This window comes from Blennius ocellaris (genome assembly GCF_963422515.1).
Source record: "Blennius ocellaris genome assembly, chromosome: 19".
Taxonomy (NCBI): domain Eukaryota; kingdom Metazoa; phylum Chordata; class Actinopteri; order Blenniiformes; family Blenniidae; genus Blennius; species Blennius ocellaris.
In genome coordinates, this window is record NC_137668.1 from 14,699,191 (window position 1) to 14,722,562 (window position 23,372).

The 23,372-nt window shown below is 42.8% G+C and overlaps 2 protein-coding genes across 2 annotated transcripts in view; one reads left to right on the forward strand and one right to left on the reverse strand.

Annotated features, from left to right (window-relative positions):
• The first annotated feature begins 784 nt into the window (after positions 1–784).
• Positions 785–4,146, forward strand: klhl40b (kelch-like family member 40b). The gene is made up of 6 exons (XM_080514997.1): positions 785–2,069; positions 2,424–2,584; positions 2,680–2,787; positions 2,942–3,127; positions 3,443–3,592; positions 3,711–4,146. The coding sequence occupies exons 1-6, from the start codon at positions 942–944 to the stop codon at positions 3,820–3,822; spliced, it is 1,845 nt and encodes a 614-aa protein (XP_080371123.1). The 5' UTR covers positions 785–941; the 3' UTR covers positions 3,823–4,146.
• Position 4,147: 1 nt separating this feature from the next.
• zbtb47b (zinc finger and BTB domain containing 47b) overlaps positions 4,148–23,372 on the reverse strand; it is a 29,725-nt gene continuing 10,500 nt past the window's right edge. The window contains exons 2-6 of the mRNA XM_080514996.1: positions 14,724–16,097; positions 14,140–14,287; positions 13,519–13,634; positions 12,313–12,457; positions 4,148–11,323 (exon numbers count right to left, since the gene is read on the reverse strand). Of these exons, the coding sequence (XP_080371122.1) occupies positions 10,878–11,323; positions 12,313–12,457; positions 13,519–13,634; positions 14,140–14,287; positions 14,724–16,097 (2,229 nt within the window). The 3' untranslated portion in view covers positions 4,148–10,877. The remainder of the gene's footprint in view (positions 11,324–12,312; positions 12,458–13,518; positions 13,635–14,139; positions 14,288–14,723; positions 16,098–23,372) is intronic.

The following is a 23,372-nucleotide window of genomic DNA, read 5'->3' on the forward strand; positions in this document are numbered from 1 at the left end:
GAAATATCATAATGGTGGTGTTGAGTTTGGGTTCAAACTGACTTCAGATTATATAAGTTCAGATTTTTGAAAAAAAATATTTGATCCCTATATGGGTATTTCTTTAGATCCCAGCTAACTGATGATAAAGGCAGAGTTCCTCCTGGACTGGTCGGCTGTTCTCACCTACAAATTAATCTTAAATGCCTATTTTTGATTTGTGGGAAGAAACTGGTGTCTGCGGTGAAACGCACACATAAGGGGAGAACATGCAAACTCCACACAGTCAACCTAGACCCAAACCATGGATGTCACTATAAGGCAAGAGTTGAAATTACTGCTCTACTGTTTGGCCGTAGATTCATTCCCCACTCGACCTGAATCAACCATTTTGTGACCCTAACCCTGTCCCTATCCAGAAGGAATGCTAATTTATGAGGGAAGCTGTAGAACCTTGAGCTGGTGGCGAGTTAAAACAGTTTTTAGGTGCTTTTTGTTACCCAAACCTGTTTTAACAGGCAAGTAAATATCACTCATGTGTTGTAATACAACAAAATAAGAAGCTGTCTGTGTGATTCTGTCACAGAAGCCTCCGTGACTCATGATAGATGTATCCCTCCTGATGCAATGTATCAGTTGGGTGACAGTAGGTGGATTTTCCCGGATTGGGGTGGAGTTGAAGGGGTGGAGGGTAGAGGCGTGGATATTGCATTTCATGTTCCAGAATAAAGCCCATAGCTCCACACCGAGCACCCACTCCTATAAATATCCTCCCAGTCGGAGCTCGGTTGAAGGGTCAGGACAGCTGAGGAAGTGGGCTGGCTCGCTTAGTGTGGAGAGTGGCAGTGCTTCTCAATCCTCTTTCCAGGCTCCGAACGAAAAACGCTCTGCTGCGAGGACGATCTACCTTTGCCTGACTTGCAGCCCCGGAAAGGCTCTTCAGACTCCTCCTGCCAGGAACGATGGCTCTGCCTATAAACCCCATGGACGAGCCGAGGCTGTACCAGCAGACTCTGCTCCAGGACGGCCTGTGTGACCTGCTGGAGAACGACAAGCTGGTGGACTGTGTACTGAAAATCAAAGACAAAGAGTTTCCCTGCCACCGGCTGGTTCTCTGTGCCTGCAGTTCGTACTTCCGTACGATCTTTCTGTCCGACCTGGAAGAAAGCAAAAAGAAAGAGATCGTCCTGGAGGACGTGGAGCCTGGGGTCATGGGGCTCGTCCTGAAGTACCTGTACACCTCCAAGATTAACGTGACGGAGCAGAACGTCCAGGACATCTTTGCTGTGGCTAATGTGTACCAGATACCATCAATTTTCACCGTCTGTGTGTCTTTCCTACAAAAACGCCTGAGCCTCAGTAACTGTCTTGCAATCTACCGGCTCGGCTTGATGCTGGACTGCGCCAGGTTGGCCATGACTGCCCGAAACTACGCATGCGAGCACTTCAAGCTCATCTCTAGAGATGAGGAATTCTTCCAGCTGCTCCCCAGTGAGCTCGCAGCCATTTTGGTCAATGACAATCTGAATGTGGAGACGGAGGAGGCCGTGTTTGAGGCGTTGATGAACTGGGTGTCCTGGGACACAGAGGGCCGAGAGAAAGAGCTGCTGAGTTTGCTCGATTGTGTTCGATTGCTTCTGGTTTCTGAGGGTTATCTGACGGAGAAAGTGGAGAAACACAAACTGATCTCGTTCAATCCCGAGTTGCAGCAGAAACTTCAGTTGGTTCGGGACGCTCATGCTGGGAAAATGCCGGAGGTCAAGAAAAGCAAAACCAAGAAGGAGGAGAGTGAAGCGGAAAAAGATGGCGAGAGTGAAGACAAGGGGGAGGAAGAAGGCCTTCTCCCGGGAATCCTAAACGACAACATGCGATTTGGCATGTTTGGCAGGGACTTGATACTGATGGTGAACGACACAGGCGCTGTGGCCTACGACCCGACGGGGAACGACTGCTTTGCGGCGTGTCTTTCCTCACAGGTTCCGAAGAACCACATCAGCCTGGCGACCAAAGAAAACCAGATCTTTGTGGCAGGAGGGCTTTTCATTGATGAGCAGAACAAGGAGGATCCAATGGGTTCCTACTTCTTACAGGTAGGAGAGACCCTGGGATGTGAAATTGCCAATAATGGCAAAATATATCAACCCAATACATTCTTAGATACCTTAGACAAGTACAGACCACAACGATCATCAAAATGACTCATAATGACTTGGTCCAACCAGGAAACATGAAATAAAATAGTGTAGTTCCAGTTGGCAGGGTCTACATACACAGAGACCATCATACACATCAATTTTATGCTGAAGTACACAGAAATCATTCATTTGCAGGCATGAAAGAACACGCAATCTCAACAGCATGCACTCATGACAAAACCATACAAGACCATGCTTTTGTACTGTATTATGTATATTTGATCCAATGCATTACTTTTGTGGTTTCAGTATGACCCGGTGAACTCCGACTGGATCGGCATGCCCCCCGTCCCGTCTCCTCGCTTCCTGTTTGGACTGGCTGAAGCAGGAAACTCCATCTTTGTGGTGGGAGGGAAGGAGCTGAAGGAGCAGGAGTGCACACTGGATTCAGTTTTAGTCTACGACAGACAGTGAGTACAGAGTCATCATAATGTTACAGCACAAAAATGACACGCACGGATAATACGGATGAATTTACATCTATCCTTTGTTTTACCATCCAAAGGTCCTTTAAGTGGACAGAATCTGAGCCGCTTCCTTACCCAGTTTATGGACATACAACAGTAACCCACAACGATGTGGTGTATGTGATTGGAGGAAAAGGAGACGACAAGTGAGTATAAGCAAACATTTGACCTTCTTTATGTTCAGATATTAAAGGATGCATTACTTGATCCAACTTTAAATGTCAATGGATTGTTAATTAAAGTCACATTAAAAGACTGGAAAAATCACCTGCGGTACTTTTTTGTCACTTTTGTAAAAAGGAGCTGCCTAAACAAGATGTGCGCATACGACATAAAGAAGTTTGAATGGAAGGAGCTGGCTCCTATGAAGATTGCGCGTTCCTTATTCGGAGCCACAGTTCATCAGAATAAAATATATGTGGCGGCGGGAGTGACAGATGACAGCTTGACAGAGTCTGTGGAGGTGTACGACATCACTATCAACAAGTGAGTTCACACTATCCTGTTTTCTTGCTGCCACATTTCAGAATTGCGCACATGCAGGAAGTAAGAAACCACACTGAACTGAATGCTATCTGAGGCGTTAGTATGTATTTTGAAAATATTTTGTCATCGAGTTTGATCATTGTCTCTGTATAAAGCACATTTATTAGAAAAAAAGAGGCTTCTTGACCACTGAATAGTGAGAATTCAGTTGAAAGCTGCAACTAGTGTCTCCTAAAAAGCATCAACCATCCTTCCTGTTGAAGTGTGAAGTATTTCACCACACAGAGCCTTTATATGCTTGTCTGCGTGTTGCAGGTGGTCCGACTTTGTGCCGTTTCCTCAGGAGCGTAGCTCTCTGAGCCTGGTGTCTTTGGCTGGTTCACTGTACGCTGTGGGAGGTTTTGGCATGATGCCCCTGGAGGATGGTGACGAGATCGTTCCCAAAGAGATGAATGACATCTGGAGGTGAATCATTGTCGAATGGGTTGATTTATGATCTATTTCATTTGTTCAGTGTGGTTAAATTACCCCCCAAAATAATTGAGAAAATCATGTCCGACAAACCATCTGTTAACCTTCTCAGGTTTAACGAGAGCGAGAAGAAGTGGACTGGGATCCTCAGAGAGATCCAGTACGCCTCAGGGGCCACAGTTCTGGGCGTCCGACTCAACACTCTGCGTCTGACCAAGATATAAACTCATATCGGGTCCACAGCTAACCTTCCTGGGGATAAAAGTCAGATTTGGAGTCAAGATACATACGTGGCTGCAAATCATGGACCTCTATTTTTGTTGATCAAGATTTTTATACGATTTTCTGCAGTTTGAATGTGAAGATAGATTAAAAAAAAACATTCAGTTATCTTATGGTATTTTTTTTTGCACTGTGTGGAATAAATAACAGTTATAAGGGGAATTATTTGAATGGAAAACTGGTGTTAATTTTCCCAACAGATGGCAGCAGAGTCATAACATGCAGACTGTGGCCTTCAAAAACATTACTGGATCAAATAAACTTTCTTCCCTGCAGGAAATAAAAAAAATCACAGCACACATTCTTGCAATAATATATCTATACTGTTTATTATTGAAATGATTTCATTATGCTCTGCTGTGTTACAGACAGTAAACACTAGTCAATAATACAATAAAAGACATAAAATACAGTCTAATGTTATTAGCACCTCTAGACACTACTGTCCTTGTACTGTTTTTAGTATTTTAATATAGCTGAACTTGACACCTACTGCCTACACATGGGCTTTGTACACCAGAGTTAACTAAGACATAGTGTTTACATAATAAAGTAGAGAATCAGCAAATGACAGTACACAGTATGACTTCTTTAACACAGCTGCAGTATGAGTAAGTATATGGGAAATGCACTTAAGAGGGGATCTGGATAATACATCTTTGAATTGACTATGGCATTGGTGCCAATTGTTAATATATGTCTGCCCAAATAAGGGGAAAGTCACCATTAAACTAATGTATTGAAACAGTTAAATAAACATCCATATACAAATTTGTTAACAGCACATGTTTTCCATCCTACGTTAGTTTCTATGGAGCCTGTAAACTGGCAAAACAAAGTAGAATATTCAGTTTAAACTTTAAAAACAGAAGAATTTTACAATCAACTCACACATTTGTGTTATTTTTTCACCAAGTGGATTGAAAGGGAATGTAAAAAGATTCATATTTTATAACAATGTTTTTTTTTCCCCAGTACTGATTTGTATGTTGATTACTTGCACAAAGTTTCAGAAATATGTTCAACTTTTTTTTTTGTTTTAATGTGCAGAGGGATGTCTTCAATCAACTAAGAGTGCAAACATTTAAATAATAATTCCAATATCACCAATCATGAGATTTCCAAAGTTACAAAAACTAGGCTTACTTTGAAATAATGAATTAATTAATCTGGCATATTGCATATTTTGTCAATTTTTGGGCTCCATAGGTTCCCTAAACTACAGTTAAAAAAACAAAACAAAAAAACAACAGAAATATAACCAGCAACAGATTTCTTTAAAAAAAATTCACACAGAATACTTTCACTTCAACATCCTCAAGGAATTTTAGTCACCGTTTTCTAAACTAAGACAGCCATACTCCCAACACTTTTCCAAAAGATGAAGGCCACAGAATCAGATTATTTTGGATACACTCTTCAGCTTTAGCAGCTAAACCCAAAACATCCTCATTGAGACTCAACTTGGCAATCCCGCGAGCGCCGGCCGCTCCTGGAGGCAAAGTGCCGCTCTCAAAGCTTCGTTCTGGGGCAAACATTTGCCTGGTGGTGCGCCGCGGGCTGCATAGTCACCGTGGCGTCCAGGCGCCCCACTTAATCACTGACAAACCCTGGTTTAAGGACAAGGGCAGGTCCACCTTTGCCTAATCTAATAGGAGCCTTTGGCCGCTAGCCTCAGTGAAAGACAATTTGGCTAATTAAAAGTGTCGAGTCTACCAGCCGACAATACAAGACTCCTGTGCAAAGTGTCCCTTCTCGGTCAGTAGACTGAGCTTTACTGCCATATAACTGTGTGTGTGTGTGTGGGGGGGGGGGATTTAGGCGGCATCAGGGAAAATAAACATCTGTCTCAGTTTCCATGAACATTGATTAAGCTTTGTTGGCGTCACAGGTGGGTTCTCTCTTTGCAGCTGGATTCATGGAAGACTAGTTCATTCAAATAATCCAAGAACAATATTCAACACGCAGTCTGCTCTCCAGGGTGGAGTTAGACTTTCAAAAACACATCTGGTTACGGTGTCCTGCACTATAATATTGTAATAAAGTGCATACAGTTGGCTGGAAGCAGGGGAATAGTAATAGATTACAAATAGTCACATTATTGCAATTATAAGAAGTATTTATGGTTCTTTTTTTTTTTTTTCTTTCAAATTTTAGGTATGTAATTTTACACATACTGATGTAGTATTCACACCATTTAATTTATACTTAAAATTAAAAGCTACCATTAAGTGGTTTAAAATTTCAATAAATGTTCAAACAGTATGATCTGCATTTTGGAAGCCAAAAAGCCGCCTGCTTTATATCTACATCAGTTTACAAAACAAATGACCATCGTGCAATTCTTATAAAGTTTAGTTGTCTGAAAAATGTGCTTTCGTAATAGAACCTCAATTCAAATGTCTGCTCATAATTAATTAAATGCAGTTCAAAAGTAATTTTGAGTAGCTTTTGGTGAGGTTACTTTGTACCTTCTACATTGAGTATATTTTAATAACAGTGCTTTTATGTGCAACTGAGTATAATACACGGTTTAAGGGATGTAACAGCAGTTGTATAAGTGGCTCAAAGCAATTATTTTATATTTTAATTAAATTTTAGTATGGCTCTACTCTTTACAAACACATTAAACACATTTGAGCCTTAAAAGAGACTTAATGATCACCTGCTTGTCTTGAATCGTTTCCAATATGAAGCGTACAACTCATTCTCTTTTGATTTATCTCGACGCTGCTCTGGCTGGGAAGCCCTTTTCCTAAGCAGATCTCTTGATCCGAGTCCAAGCAGGTACATGAAGTAGGAATTACATTTGACGGGTCTTAACTGACTCTCCCTTTAGTCAAAGCGCTGTTTCACAGGACTGAACACCTGCCAAGGACACGTTTTTATCAGGAAAAGAAAAATGCATTTTGGTAATTTCCCATGATGTTTTGCCAAGAACATATTTAAAAAAAAACAAAACAAACTGAAAATCCATTAGTAGATGTGATATGAATAACTGCTACTGTTACAGCTTCCACACACCCAACCAGCTGAAATAAAGTGCTCATATAATTTATTATCTTTCTCATGGCGCAATTTGGCAACCGACGCCTTCCTATACATACGTCACGTATTAGGCCTCTACATGTGGGGCGATCTAATAACTCATGCAGCTAATTTCACTCGACTGAACAGGACAATAACACGATCAGAAAAGCAACTGAAGTGCACCTTCAGGGAGGAGTCAGACATGTTAAAGTTTGGGACAGTGTGAATCACAGAGTTTTTAACGTCCTCGCAGCTGAAGAAAACGGGCAGGATGCCACACCACAGTGGGTAACGCTATTAGGGGAAACGAAACACAGGTCAGTCTCTGTGCAGCTTAAAAGCCACAGTTTTGACTTTTTGAACCGAATGACAATTATACCGGAGGCAATCCTGATGATAATCTGTGCTGACCCTCTGAAAGCAACACGGTTCCTTTCAGACGAGACTTTTTTTTTTTCTGTGAATGTTAAAACTGACATTTCTTTTGCGTTTTGCCTTGCATCTGAAAACATGGCCCTTTTATACGAGCCGGTGTGGCAAAACAAATTCAAAGTGCATAAATCAGTAGTATAAACTACTATTCCTCCCTCTTCACCATCACCTTCAAACACATCCCTTAACATAAAAACATTCAAATCCCTCTACATATAAGGCAAATAAACTTTATCCACAGTATCTTAGCCAGTCTTTTGGGTTGGTGCTTCTTTAACAGGGAAATGGAAATACTGGGCACAATTTTTAGCGTTTCCCCAAAACTATTCTGAGCCAGCGAGTTACATTGAGAATGGTAAAGTACATTTCTTTTTCTCTTTTCAGTGCACAACCGTTAACAGAAAAGTCACAGCCAAGCAACCTCAGTAATTAGTGCAAATTCAACAAAATTCCACATTTGTTTATAATTAATCAAAATGAAAAGAAAAATAGTCCAGATACTTGCAGTAAATAGCTGTGACACGGTTTCACACGTGGTACAATGTGGTGGGAAATGGATTGTTGTTCCACAACAAAGCACCAAAACATGATGTCACAGCCACTGCATTGAGAGCAACAGATAAAGTTATGCTATGTTGGCTTCACAGAAAATGCGGCATACGTTTTCATTTGCTACAATTCGGTAGTTAAGAAAAATTAATCAATACTGAATTAGAAATGAAGCATCTTTGATAACTTGTTACATAATTTTGAGAGAACTATTTTTCTCACTTCCCACAATTCCTTTGTAAAGAGAAAAAAAACCACACAGTGATTAACTGATTAAGTAGGCTGCATAATCAGGGCATTTTCTCTTTCTCTACTCCAATAGCATGAAAAGCCACCTGCTCACAGTGTGCAGTGTACCAGTTTACCACAAGAGAGCAACAGTCCTCAACAATTACTTAGAAAAGACCAGATCGTATCTCAGAAAGCATTATTTTATATTGTGCAATACTTTTTGCACTTGTTGACATTCCGGTAAATAAGCAGTATATTCTGTATATTGTAGTCCTGTATCTATTGGCAGCAATGCAGTTATGCCCAAACACCCTTTGTATGGTCTTGATTAATGATGATGATGAAGTTCACTTTGACTTTGAAAGGTTGGCAATCACCATCCCAGCTCGCTCCAAATGTTTCAAGCTGGAGCTCATTTCCGAGCCTGCTCAATAAGGCTAAACGGGATTCAATCACAATCCAAATATGATTCAATTAAAGTACATTTCCACAACTCCAGACTTTTCATTTAAAGGGCAGCCTGAAACTGGACCCTGTACAAAAGCAGCAAGACAAAAAAAAAAGAAGAAAAAAGACAGCAACATGTGTTTGACACATGACGAAGAAAGCAACAAATAAAAGTAAATGTACCGTTATTAAATACCTTCTAAGTTGGCTTCAACCGTTTTACCGTGGCAGTTTAGGGAACACGTCGATCGGGGGTGAGCTCAGACATATGATTACACGAAGGTGCTTAAATATGTTTCTTAAATAAAACAATTAACAGCTCATCACATTTACAAAAGCATAACCACAAATTCCAACTTTCCGCAGTACCAGCCAAGACACATGTGGGGGCACATTCAACCAACTCTCCAAATGTAAACATGAGGAATCAATCACGAGGAAGAAACACGTCCTTACAGTATTTACAGGTTAATGCTATGCGACTAAGTAGGCTATCTATAGATAAAGTGAGCGGGAGCGCATGGATAGTGCACGGAGACTGGTTTTTAAATCGATTGGAGGATCAGCAAAGGATTCCTATTCGCCACGGGTTTGAGGAGACTGACATCACTCTAAGAGCTGTATCGATTTCATACGTTGAATGAGAAGAAAATTTGCATGAGAGTCAAACTACGTCCTTCAAACATATTTACTAACAGGGCTTTTATTACGAGACGTCAACAGTGCATTACTCAACGCAGCTCTTATTTAAATGAGCCGGTACAGGCCACTTTTGATTTAGAAATCACCATTTCAAAAGTGATGTAACTGTCAGAAGCCTGTTGTGAGAAAAGTAATCACCATCGGTGCTTGTTAGCAGAGTTCAATGTTAAGATACACTCCTGGGACCCCGAGGGGTAAAATATTATTCAATTTCTTCATTATTTTGTGATCTTATTAAGATTCTGGGATCACCCATTCCAGCACGCACACACACATACAAACCCTTTACATCTTCTTTAAAATACAATAATAAGCAATAAGTGCAGTAGCTCAAGGGAAGTCAATGAATTGGGTCCGAGGAAGATAAAGTACACCATTTCACAATATTTTGTTACATCTTACCAGGATGGATTGTTTATCTGATTAAGTAGGTTTTTGGGAACATTTGTCTCGTCTCACTCACGATAATCTGCAACGAAATGACACAAATTGGCTTCAGTTGGGGAAACAAGCTGCAAATGACATCAATGACTTTAGATTTGTGGCCTACTCTTATACTGCAGGCCCGAGTACATTAGTTTTCACTAACAAGTCAGAGAAAGAAAAAAAAAAGTGCCGTCTCTTCTCAAAGCCGGATCCGCAGGAGAGGAGCGCACTTGCTTAATGTAAGCAAAACTGAGAGTCACTTGGTGACTCTCTCTTGGCGACCAGTCACTTGGTCTCCTGACTTGGGGAAGCTCAGAAACATCAAACGAGCTGAACGTAGATCTGAGGACGCCAAGTTCTGGTCTCCTGCGTCTCACACCACGCACCACGGACAACCACACACTCCGTCGCACGGCCGACTCCACGCGTCAAGGCTCCTCCTCTGCAGTTAGACGCTGACATAACGTGCCACGAATTACACATTATCACAATTAGAAAAATGAAGACAGTTAGGAATACATTTTCAATACCACTGTAGTTAAATGTAAGGTGCAGGATCGATTATAAATGCTCTATAACATTACCCAACTATAGCAGGTGAGCTAACAGGATTTGGTTATTGGCAACGCCATGTACATGTATATGCTCACAGACAAATCAGCATTTGGTTATTGCTGGGTCACACCAGAACCACTCGCTACATCTTGGCGGAGAAGGGAAAGAAAAAAAAAAAAAACGTTTTTTTTTTTTTTTCAACATACTGTGGTCCCCACTCAACTGAAGACGAGTGAGGATTCCTCCCGTTTTGTAAAAGATGCTACAATCAATGAATTGTAGGGCTCTGTAGAGACGTGTGGCGAAACCCTCAAATGAAACCAGCTGTGAAATCCCATGAGTAGAAGAGTGATGACAGCGCGTCCTACTGGACTCTGAGGTCATCTATTGTATTCAACAGAGTAAAAAAATTACCTATTTCTTTTATTGTAGGTGCGTGTGTGTTTGTTTTTTTTTCCTTTATGAGGCCTGCGTGTGGCCTTTACACAGTTTCTCCTGTTGTAAATGCCACTGAGGTGCATCACTTTCCCACTGCAGGAGTCCTCTCAAAAGCTCAAAGGAAACAAAAAAAAAGAAAGAAAGTAAAACAAGAGTAACAAAGTGCTTTCAATGCTACACAGATCTGTTAGTTGTTGGAGTTCATCCTACCAGCAGAGAACAGGGGGGGCGGCGGGGGTAAATGTGGGGTGGGAGGCAGCCCCCCCATGGAGTGCAGCAGGGGGAGAGACAGCTGGGTGCCGTGGACAGGGTGGGGGCTCGAGGCAGCAGTGGGTGTGGTCACAGACGTGGCGGGGAGCACCGTCCCCAGGTGGACCTGCATGGACGAGTCCATAGCCGGCGAGACCAGGGGCCGGTCCAGGCCCAGGGGGTCGCTGCCGTCGGGCACCATGGGGTTGCTGACGCGGAAGCACTTCTCCCTGTGGGCCTTCAGCATGTTGGAGAAGCGGAAGCGCTGGCCGCACACCTCGCAGGGGTACGGCTTTTCTCCGGTGTGGGTGCGGCGGTGGCGCTTCATGTTGGGCCGGCTGGTGAAGCTCTTCCCACAGATCTCGCAGATGTACGGCTTCTCTCCTGCAGGAAGGGGAGCGCAGAGGAGCTGAGAAACAGTGTTGTCAGGAGGGAACGCGTCAAACGCAGGGGAACAAACATCTCTTATCATTTGTGCTGGCAGTGAACAGTTGTGCCACAATGCCCGGACCTCTTGTCGCACGACTTTGGCAAAAGTTCATGTGAATCATGGGAAAGACAGAGAAGAGAGTTATTGAGAAAAAGAAAAAAAATGGCTGCATTGTGATGTGGAGTTGTCGCGTTCTCTGTGTGCTCACACTCATGTAATCTGGCTTTATAATAATAAAACTACTGTATTCTACAACGCGTTATCCAACTTAAGATCAGATAAGAAAAACCCAGGCGACAACCTTTAATTTAATCCGTTTACAACAGTATCCATAGACAGCAAGACTAAAATTGAACAACAATAGGAAAACAGTCAAATTAAAGGTTCATTTATGTCATTTTCTGTTGATGCTATGGTATGTCGTTTAACTTCATTGCAAATTAAAACTTAAAATCATAAGTGCTCCCTCATTTCCACAAACTGCCAATCAGACTTTCATTATTTATGTTATTGTCATAAATATAATGACAACATATGAAACAGGCATGCACAGTAATCACCAAACTGGTGTGCAGCTCTGCTCCTCTCTGCCGAGTGTTTTACTATATTTCAGCAGCCCATTGAATTTATGGAGGTTTTTTTTTATTTCACCCTGAATACCTGCCATCAGGTTTTCCTCCAGCTACAGAGAGGCAGTGCGTTTTGGTAGAAAGTCTGATTTTATCATACCTTCTGGGCGACAAATCGCCGACAGATAAAATAAGCGATTAGTAAAGATTTAAGAAGCCAGATATTTTCCTAGGAATGGTGTTGAATAAAATAATAAAGTCACAAGTGGTTGTAATGGACGGGATGACACTTGTACAGAAAATGTCGTCGGTTGCTGATTAAGCCTCAACGCAAACTGTATAATTCAGTAACGCTGCCGCAGAAAGAGCCTCACCAGTGTGTGTTTTCATGTGTTCATCGAAGTACTGCTTCATGTTGAAGTCCTTGCCGCACCACTGGCACATGAACTGCTTGTGTCCGATGTGGATGCTCATGTGGGAGCGCAGCTGGTATTTGTACTGGAAACGTTCACTGCAGTTCTGAAACAGTAAACAGGGAACACTTTTACCCAAAGTCTTCACAAAACTCAGAGCATACGCGCACCAAATTGGTCTCATATTAAAGGAAACGGGAAACTGATTCATAAAGGGAATTAAAGTTTGACTAAATGTACGCAAAAAGTGAGAACATTTGGGTTCAGTTGATCATTTCTTTGTTTCAACATCGCTTCTTGGCACATTCCTCATTTATGCAGAATTATTTACAAGAGAGAGAAAAAAAATTGTCTTTCTAATGGTATGACATTTAATGCTGAGGCACATTGTAAATTGCAAATTTTGTTACTTTTTATGTGTAGTTTATAAACAGATGTCTTGAGAATACAAGATGTAATAATGAAATTCTATGTACTTGAAGGTCACACCTGCCCTTTATTCACAACCGCTCTATGGAGTTCAACAGCAAACTATTACATGCTGTACATTATTTAACTTAATTATGGAAGTAATTTGAATTTATGAAGGTCAGGCTGCGGTTTTAAACTTTAAATGACTAAAATACACACAAAAAAACAAGAAAACATCAGCCTGACATTTTGGAAAACAAACTTTCATGCCAACTGTTAAAGTAGATGCCAAGCCTGATTAAAGACTGAAAAATTAATGTCAATTCATCAAATATTCTCAAATAACACAGATGTGGCAAAAACTGAAGCCACAGTCAAAAAGGAGGAGAGAGGCGATTTATTTCAAGGGTGGCGTGGAGGGAGAATGAAGAGAGAAACACTAATAGACCAATCAATATCCACAGTTTAAGTGCCCTAATAGGGTTCTCTGAGTATAAAGATAGCCAGATGATTAGTTCAGGATCATTTTTCGTCAGTCTGTTTGGATAAACACATCTGGACCTATTGACCTTAACAATATTTCACCAGAGGAGGCCAAGAAAAAACCCCCAAAAAACCCAACAACCATCCACCGAATGTCAACATTTACAAACATAGATAGCTTGAAATGTTGTTTTTGAATACGTCTGAAGTTTCAGGGTGAAACGCCTCATGTGAGCGAAGTGGGACGCATCGGTGCATAAAAGGAGCTCAAACCTCACACTTGAAGGGTTTTTCTCCCGAGTGCTGAAGAGAGTGAACCTTCAGAGACATGCTGCGCTTGAACGACTTCCCACAAGTCTCACAGGTGAACGGCATGTCCTTCGTATGGGCTAGACACACGCACGCACACGCACACACACACACGCACACGCACACACACAGAGTACAAGGTTAGTTAGAGCGTTTCAGTATTGAGCCACTCTTGATCAAATAGCAGCAGGATGACAAACAAGCACACTGCTTGACTAAAATAGTCCTTGAGGAACAACACCAGGGTGCTTCTTCACTGGCTAATTACAACACTAAGGGCAATTGATCTGTCTCATCTACTGAATAAGTAATTTCCTCTTAAGTTTTTACATTGAACCATCAGGTCTGTGCTATAGTAGGAAGGAAAAAACGGGACACATTTATTTTCATGAAAAGCAGAAACAATGAATGCATGGTGAAGTGAGGTGAAGCCCGCATAAGAAATAAGATCGTAATCTGTCTCCAAAAAGTGGGAAAGGAAAGCTCCACCCAAAACAAAGGCTGCACAACAATCGAGGAGGAAGCTTAAAGTAACGCAGGGGAGCAAAGTGGCCAATCAGGACAGTTGATTCTGCCACTACTCACCGACCATGTGCTTCCTGACATGAGCCATGGTGTAAAACTTCTTCTCACAGATCTCGCATGAGAACTTCTTCTCGGCGTAGCCGTGGACGATCTTGTTGTGCTCGTGTAACGACCACAGCTTCTTGAAGGCCTTGCCACATGTCACACACTAGAGTAAAACAGGACAGATTAATGTACAGCATCACCTTTACCATAATAATTTGGTACAGACAGTCCGAAACAAGTCTTTATGAATTCAATCCAGGTGTGTGCAGTTATAAAAACTCTTGAGCGTGCATTCTAGCAAAAAGGCAATTAGAGTCACTAGATTAAAGCAGCAAATGATCTTCAAACGCACAGCAGGAGTCCAGCTGCAGAGAGCAGAGGGGGTAATAGAGGAGGTAGTGGGACACATCAGAACTGATTATTACTGACTGCCAGACGACTGAGTTACTGACTCTGGCTGGTTTAAATGACTGTCACTGTAAATATACCAACGTAGAGCTAAATACGCATTTACACCTGACGTATTTCACATATTCACACACCGTGACCGAACGCATGCCAACTTCTGCACAGCCGATGTAGGAAAGCGGCGGTTGTACCTGGATGCTTTTCTCACAGTCGGTCTGTTGGTGCAGCAGCAACTCGCTCTCCAGCAGGAAGCGTTTCCCGCAGTTGTTGCAGATCTGCATGCGGTTGTGGGTGACGTTCATGTGTTTCTCCAGGTACCAGCGGTTGTTGAAGATGCGAGGGCATTTCTTACAAGGGAAATGCTGCTTCTCCTCGAGCCTCACCTTCTGGCCCAAGCCCTCTACGTCCAGCGTCCTCTTCCCGCCCTGCCGCTGGTTGGCCAGCGTCGCCTCTGTCAGTGTCTGCCGCAAGGAGGCCGTGGCGGCCGCCACGGTCAAGGCTCGAGAGCCCCGGCGAGGTCGAGCCATCAAATCTGGCGGCTCCAAGCCCGGAATGTTTAGGGTGTTCTCCTCCTCCTCTTCATCCTCCTCCTCCTCCTCCTCATCTTCACTGCTTTGATCCATCATCTCCCCCCTCTTCAGGTCTTCATCGTCCTCTTCTCCAACTGCATCGTCGTTCTCCACCTCGTTCTCTTCGTCGCCCTCCGAGTCTTGAGCATTGTCACGGCGACGCCCGAACATGGCGGCGCTCTCTGTGGCGACGGCCGATTTGCCTTCCGATCCCTTTGACACGTTGAGCGTTTGGTTGTTGAGGTTGACTTCCACGATGATCTGGTCTCTGTTGAAAGAGGCGTGGCCGTCTGCCGTTTTCGACTCCTCTCCATTGCCCTCCACCTTGCACAGAGTCGACACACCTGTGCCGGCGCCGCCTCCCGAGCCCTCCTCCTTCTGGTAGTACTGCTTCGTCTGAGCGGCCTCCTCCACCCTGACAGAGAACGGGCTGCTGCCTTCTCTCGTGTAGACGGTACCGAGCTCCGACTCCTGTTTGATCTCCCGGTACAGCTGGCTGGGGGGCATCGACCCAGCAGCCAGGTCACTGCTGCAGAGCCCCTCCTGAATGGCCATGTCTGTGCAGGTGGCTCTCAGCGAGTGACTGCTGATAAGGTCGCGGCAAGAGGCTGCGATGTCGCTCATCTGGAGCAGGGTGGCGGCGTTGAGCACGTCGCGGACCGTGCGGCTGCTCACCAGCAGTTTGGAGGTGTAAATGAAGTTGAGGATCTGCTGCAGGCCCTGGGAGGTCAGAGCGTCCAGCGACAGGTCCACCTGCCGCAGCTGCTTGCTTTGGGCAAAGAGGGAGTGGAAGAAGGGGCTGTAGGCGGCCAGCACGCCCTTGTGGGCCGGAAAGGTGCTGTGCTGACGTACCAGGACGATGTCGACGTCGCACAGGTCGGGCTGGAAGAGGCGCTGCTCGTTCAGCCTGTCCATCAAACAGGTGAAGTGCAGGGCCACATCCTCCACCAGACAGAACTCAGCAGAGGGGAAGTCTGTGGTCTTCTCCACTATGAGCTGGACGACACCGTGATGGACAGAGGGAGAGAAAAAGAAGTGGGTTTAGGTCAAGCTCGTCACATTGCAATTAATTTCAAAGTGAAAGATTATTAGGTTCCAGCCCATCACAGTTTTAAACAATGAGGGGTTTCAGATTACACTCGGCAAAGTGGCTTAGAGTGCAGTGGAAGTCGCTGTGCAAGTATTTCTGTGTTCATTGTCGATACCATTTAAACAAATCACTTATATCCTGATGATTAAAAACAGATTAATCTGAAGCTGCCGTTGTGTTTGTTTCTTTCAGGTTCCTCTCAGTTTATTAAACAACCTGCAGCAGGAGATTTATGTGCATAGGGCAGTTAAGGGACACTGAATTGCCCAGTTTTTCCTCATAAACTATCCCCCACGCGGAGAGCAGGATCAGCCACATTGTGTACTCGTCGTCACTTCACACAGGTGAGCTGTCACACAGTCGCAGTCACTCACAGCCCTGAGCTCCATTGCAGCCGTCACTTTCACACATTTCCTCTGTATTGAAGCTGCTCCCATCACAACAATGCGAAAAAGTATAAAAGCACTCTGGGTTTTCTTTAAGAGAAATGCGAGACGACACCGATGACTCTCCCTCCGTGCCAATGATTAATGCCGAGTTTACTCGTGTAATCTTTTACGCACTAGTCTGTACTCATATTTTTGACCTTGAAACAGAGCTGGAGAATTTCATCATCCTGCATGATCTTAACCAGCCGGAGTCGTCGTAGTAGCGTTGACTTGTGCCAACAAGGTTGAGAAGTCTTTTAAGTGCACAGGGCTTCTCCAACTAAATATGCTAAGTTTTGCTGATTGAATTGAATTAAAGATAATCAGGCTTGCGCGGTGCTCAGTGACACGAATGCCTGATGGGTCTGTCTAATTTAGGGTGCTTCAATGGGGACTCGTCTTTTTATAAAACCTCCTTTGGACAGTCTTTTTCTCTTTTCAGGAGGAGGTGGGGGGGATCAATACGCAGCTCCTCACCCACACAACTCAGAATCGATTATTTAATGGGATCGTTTCAAACTCAAGGTGAGGCTGTTTCTGAAGAAGGATCAGAAAAGCAGCTACAGGTCATTTGGATTTGATGGTGTGCTTTTTGTGTCCTTTGCGCGTTTTCTTGTGGGAGCAGTGCGTATTTGCATAAAAGCCAATCAAGGGAAGGACAGTGACGACAATCTTGAAATGTTGTCCTCATTGGCCAATGGTATTGTTGCGTTAGTTCCACTTAATATAACATCAAAATAGATCAGAATTTCCCAAATACAGACTTGATACGTTATCGTTTGACATGTCAATTAGCTTTAATCTGCAGATTGTCTTTTTAAAGTAAGAGTCTCAATAATGCTAAAACAAACAAAAACAAAGTTGCATCATTTACATGTTCATCACGACTCTAAGTGCTGTGCACAAAGCCATGGTCTCCACGCAAGCTGCAGGACACAAGTCGGTGTAAAAAAATCAAAAGGTGTAACACGCAGCGCTCTGTGCAAGGTCTTCAACTTTCCAAGGTGGGCTTATTTTAGCACAGGAAGGGCAGGGTTTCGATCCAGACGGGATGTGAGCGAGGACAGAGGAGCAAACAGAGCACACCGACACGCATATGTGATGTGCAATCATGCACAAAGAACACAAATGCACACACAAACACGCACGTCGGTGCGCCTGCATGCAACAAACACAAACACACCGTCTGGTCTGGCTTCAAACACCGACTGGTCTGTGCATTGGTATTCAATGCCACTTCTCCCCTATTAGCCATCTCTCTCTGCACACCCACCCACCACACTGTCCCTGGGGAATGACGAATTATGCACACGAAAAAACACGTCCGGAGAAATAATTAGGAAAACCATGCTGAATAAATACTAACTAACCCTACAAACAATTAGAGGAAATTACAATTCCGGGCATCTTCTGAGGGTAGAATAGTGCTGATAAAAGCTTTGTATTGGCTAAAATGTTAGTAGAGATGATATGAAGCACAATTATATCCCCATTTCTTGTGTTTTCTAAATATGTAAAGTTGTATAAACATAACCCTCCACTTAACAAAGCAAACGAGTAAAAAGATTATGTAAATAATTCAAATTGTTTTCACACAATACAAGCTTGAGTGTTTATGTAGTGAGCGGCAGACTGCTACATGACACGAGTCTCACTACATTTCTTAATTGTGCCTTAAATTTAAAGAAATATGAGTACTTTGTCTTTCGCTGCATGATTTTTCATTGTCAGGGCAGGAAAATGGATTTGCATTTGGGGCCTAACCTTGAAAATCTGTTCTGTTTGAAGAATTCAATTATGAAGTGTTAGATTTATTCATAGTTTTGAGCTGCTAAATTGGACTCTGAGCTGGAGGAGTGGAGATCGGGTTATCTCTCTCCCGGTGCAAGGCTACAGACATTGCCCAAGGGCAAAACGCAGCAGCCTTAATCAGATCAAGTATAAGTTGCAGACTGGAAGTTATGCTCCTTTAGCGATAACGATCTGTTCGTCTTCTGGGATTCAAATAGGACAAAGCAGTCAAAAGATTAAATTCTTCAGGATTTGTATCAACACATTCAAAACATACATAGAAGAAACCAACAGTGCAAAAAGGCTTGATTTTCTCAAGCCAACTCAAATCCTACATTTTTAACGTCACTTCCAGTTAAACTATATGATTATTATTCATGTTGTATTTATTATTAATGAACAGTTTTTTGTATCAATTTGCTTCTCTTGCTGAAATTTCTTAGTTTTCATTATTTACTGTATTCCCTCACTTTTGAGTTTTTAGCCTACCTATGGTATTTCTCTGCTTGTGATAGTTTTAGCAAACAACTGCAAAAGTGCTTTGATTCAGATTTTTCTACCTGTTCAGGATTGCCATGTCTGGCTCATCATTAATGAGGACGGAAATCTGCTCCCAGGGATTTGAACCTCGTGATTTCAAATATGAAATAATGATGTTTGCCATATGTGCTTATGAAAGAGGACCCGAAATGAGTTCCCAAATGATTTCACTGCTGTCTGTACAAGCACGTCCGCTGTATGGATGTTAGATTTGTTGCCTTAATAATAAAACTGTGCAGCGGGCCATTTTTGAGCACAAAGAATATTGATGCCATTCATATAAGAGCTCAATAACTCCCCTGCCCATCCAGTTTTTGCTCATTTGCTGTTTCTCAACACTTTAATACAAACATATTTTAAACACTTTTTGATTTATAATAACAAAAAGGCTCCCGCTACAAGCTTACGGTGCACAATGACAATAAACGTTCTCCTTCTCGTGGAGTCAATGGCTGATTAAATGCTATAGTTACACAAACTGTACCAACTTAGTGGATCCCTTTGCAAGAAAATTCAAACACAGATGCTCTAAACAAATGAGAGAAGGCTTTAGATCACTGAATAACTCCATTGTCTCTCGTGAGACAGATGCCTCATGACTCTTTATGCAGCTGCCACGATGTTGCACTATGCATCACAGACAAAGCCATCTTGTCATGTTTCATCATGCTGTAGCAAACAAATTGAGTGAGTACTCTGGATTGAAAGACTAATCTGACTCCGCCGATCTGTGGCTGTCGTTACCCCCCCCCCGCCTCCCTTCTTTCCTTGGAAATGTCAGGGGGGAGAGCTTGTTTGCCGTCATTAGAGGGCGCGTCACCTTTAACCAGCCTCTCAGTCAGATGTCTCCCGATACATTATTCATATGTGGCCTGACCTGTGACAAACACACTGTGGGGGGATTTACTTGTGGACGAAGCCGACAAGAGGTGTCATTTCAACCAGCTTCAATCAAAGCCCCGCGCTGCCTTTACACACAGCTCATTTCATCATGTACCAAACACAACAGTGTGGGGGATCTTTCTGCGTTGTAGAGTTCTCAGTGGACCAGTTTACCAAGGCTACTCTCAAGGTTGATGCATTTTAGTATCATAAAAACAGTACTCACTTTTGCTGCAGAATGCTTTTATGCCCTCAATGTAATTTAGAAAAAAGGAGATTCATTGTTATGGCTCAGTGCTGCATTGCAAACTATAGGATTTAAGGAAATTACGACTATAAAATCCTCTTTGCACGGTGTTGTGATTAAAATGACACTATTAGGCTGAATGGAACAGGTGGAATCTTTTAACATTGAAAGGTCAAAACTACTTCATAACGAATTTCAGCTGATTATGTTTGAAGTGGTGATGTTTTTAGCCATAGTATCAGTGAGACTCTGTAACTGGTTTCTCTGTGTATCACTGTGGTTCAGGCCACATCATTTATCATTAAATTTGGTGGACGCAAGTTTGCAAAGCATGAACCGTATTGGCGGTAATAGACAATTGAAATGACGTCTTGACTTCCTGGACAGTTTGGCACAAAACCTTCAGACATTTACAGCATCATTTTCAGTCTTAACTTTCATTTTATCCAACAACTGAGAACCATTTACCAACAAAACCAATATTAGTCTCAGTAGTACCTCAGGTGAATTAGTAAAAATCAGCATTTTAATCACATTATTTAGCTATACAAAATGATAAATATCATGTTTTTTCTTACTTATTAGCTCAAAGGACTGAGCTTACTTCAACACTGTTCCACAAATCTCATGCCTGTGGACCATTAGTCTTGTTTTACTGTGTTTTCAATTCAAAACATTATACTAATTGGCCCGATGGAGCCTCTGTAATTAAATGTCAAACTCTGAAAGGCAACAGTTCATTCAAATACAAATCCAGCTTTTGTCTCGTGGCGCTAATGGGGTGCTGCATCAGAATAAAATATGTAGTGTGTGTCTGTTGTCACATTTCCCCAAATTTGGAAGGATGGTGCATTTTAAGAAGATAACCAGGCATTAAAAAAAAAAAAAAGCAAACATGATGGCAATGCTTTAATTACAATTCAAAGTTTCAAACTCTGAAACTAGTTCACCACAAATCCTGAGACTGGGATGGACGAGACACAATATGACAGATTGTCTTGCATCCTAATGAGAAATAAACCTTTACTCAATACTAAAGTGGCATTGTTGGTGGTTTCGTTCAAACTTTAGACCCTGAAGTTCTGAAGTGCACATCAAGAGCGCTGTTAATGCTTCGGACCCCGCCCCCCTCCCCAAAAAAAAGTTGAATTGTCACTCGTCTCAGCCATGTCAGGGCTGATGGTTTTTCTTTTGGCAGGGCTTCGACTCCTGGATCTGAGCCAGACAGAGCTGAATTTGAGGATGAAACCCCTCAATCTCTTTTGACTTTCACTGGTGAGAATGCCCTTTCTCTCCCACACCTTTTCACTAGATGGTCCGTGCAGATTTACTACTCTATAAAGCCTTCCGTCGCTGTGCAGCTCAGCCACAGACTGGATGTGCTGTGACCTCTGTGGAGCTGCCATTTCAAAGGTTCCCCTGTTTATTCACTGTAATGTAATCAACGCTTATCCGTAAAAATTATTATTCTCCTGCAGGGGAGGCGCATGCAAATTTCGACTAATATCCAGTGCAAACCTCAGCACTGTAATCTTCTGAAGAATTTTGTGCAATCTTGGAAATCTAATTGAGTCACTATTCTGCACACGTCTGAATTTATGAGCAGAGAACATAACAACAACCACCATGGCTGCCTTGTTTGTTTGCTGACCGGTGAACAGACCGAGCCATTAGCAGGGGCCAATGTCAGAGCACAGCACAGAGTCCTGGACGCATCAATAGTGCGAGGGAGGGCAGGTTGTATTCAGGCAGGAGGGAGTCCCAGGGGGAAAACACTGCAGGGGGTTAAAGCTTTCGCTCCAGTCTGCCTCCAGAATGCCAGACTGAACTCGGTGTCCTCTTACATCACCTCCTTCATCTTTTTAAACCACCACGTCAGACTCAAGCTGTGTGTTACGGGCAAGTTTACCACCAGTGAGCATTGGACGCCTCCTTGAATATCTAAACTATACAGGGAAAGGAGGGACGGATTACAAGCTTGCTGTAACAATACTTCTTGAAATAAAACTCCTGCATGTGGGCTGTGCGACTGAAAAATGTACCAAATCTTCTTTGAAAATGCCAAACAGCTTTTATGTGCTGTTGACTCTTGTGTTGTGTTACAAGATCAACAGATGCTGAACAAAGGGTGAAAAAAAACGGGATGTGCCCCGACAGCAGTGTGTGATCAGGCCGCGGACCGCCGCCAGGAGGTGCCAGGCCGAAGTGTCTGTGGTTGGTTCTTCCACTTGTTTCTGAGGCTCCCCTTTGTCAAATGAACTACTGACTTGTCAAGATCTCCTGTTTATTCAGACTTCAAACTTTCAATACACCAAAAAAAAAACCAATAGGCAGCAAAGAAAAGCTATGTGGCCGAGAAGAGTTTGGAAAACCGTTCACAGGCGCAACAAAGGGGACACAACACAACAAAAACTACTATTTTAAAGCATAAGGGATTTGATTTCTTCAGCACACTTTGTGCACAATAAAGTGGATCATGACAGACTTTCAACCATCACTTAATGAGACATTTGTTATGGTTTTCTTTGTGGCTTTCTGCAGCAGCCTTTAGTGTAAGCCATCAAAAATGTCAAACTCCCTTGGGATCCTGACTAATCACTCCAAAGCAAGGCAGGTCTAATATTAGTGACCTGGCACTCTGCGCAGATTTGTTTGCAAGGGTTCTGAGGGATAAAGCCTGTTTTTCTTTCTTTTCTTTTTTTTTTTCCTTGGCTGTGTTCGTGGATTGTGTGGTCGGGGGGTGTGTCTGAGCGAAGCTGCAGGGGAGTTTGTGGAAGCGGCTCAGAGAAGACGCTAGAGAGAGGGAACTCCACACACTGGGGTCTCATCAGGGATTAATTATCTCTCTCCTCTCTCACACAGTAGCGGGCTGGGATCACTCTCGAGGGTATGAAAAAGAGCAGAGCGGCCTGAAAAGGCATCAGACTGTATCGAGGAGAACAAATAAATGGTTAAACATGTGCTGACTGCGTGCTTCTGTGCTGGAGAACTAGAGTCTCATTTACAGATTGGTTTTAAATACATTTCTTCAAATGACATTTTTATAAACAATATATTTTTTTTTTATATGAAAGCAGACTTGTGAACCAAGATTGAATTTCCATGAACCCCAAAGTATTTTACTGAAGCGATATATCAACTTGAACCAAAAATGCAGTATGTAAATTGTGTTGTGGATTTTGGTAAATCTTTCTATGTTCATAACTTGGGTGTGAAAGTTATTTTAGTTTACACACAGCTGAGTGACTGGGGAAAAAAAGACATGGCCATGTGTGAATAATGACCTCTTAAAT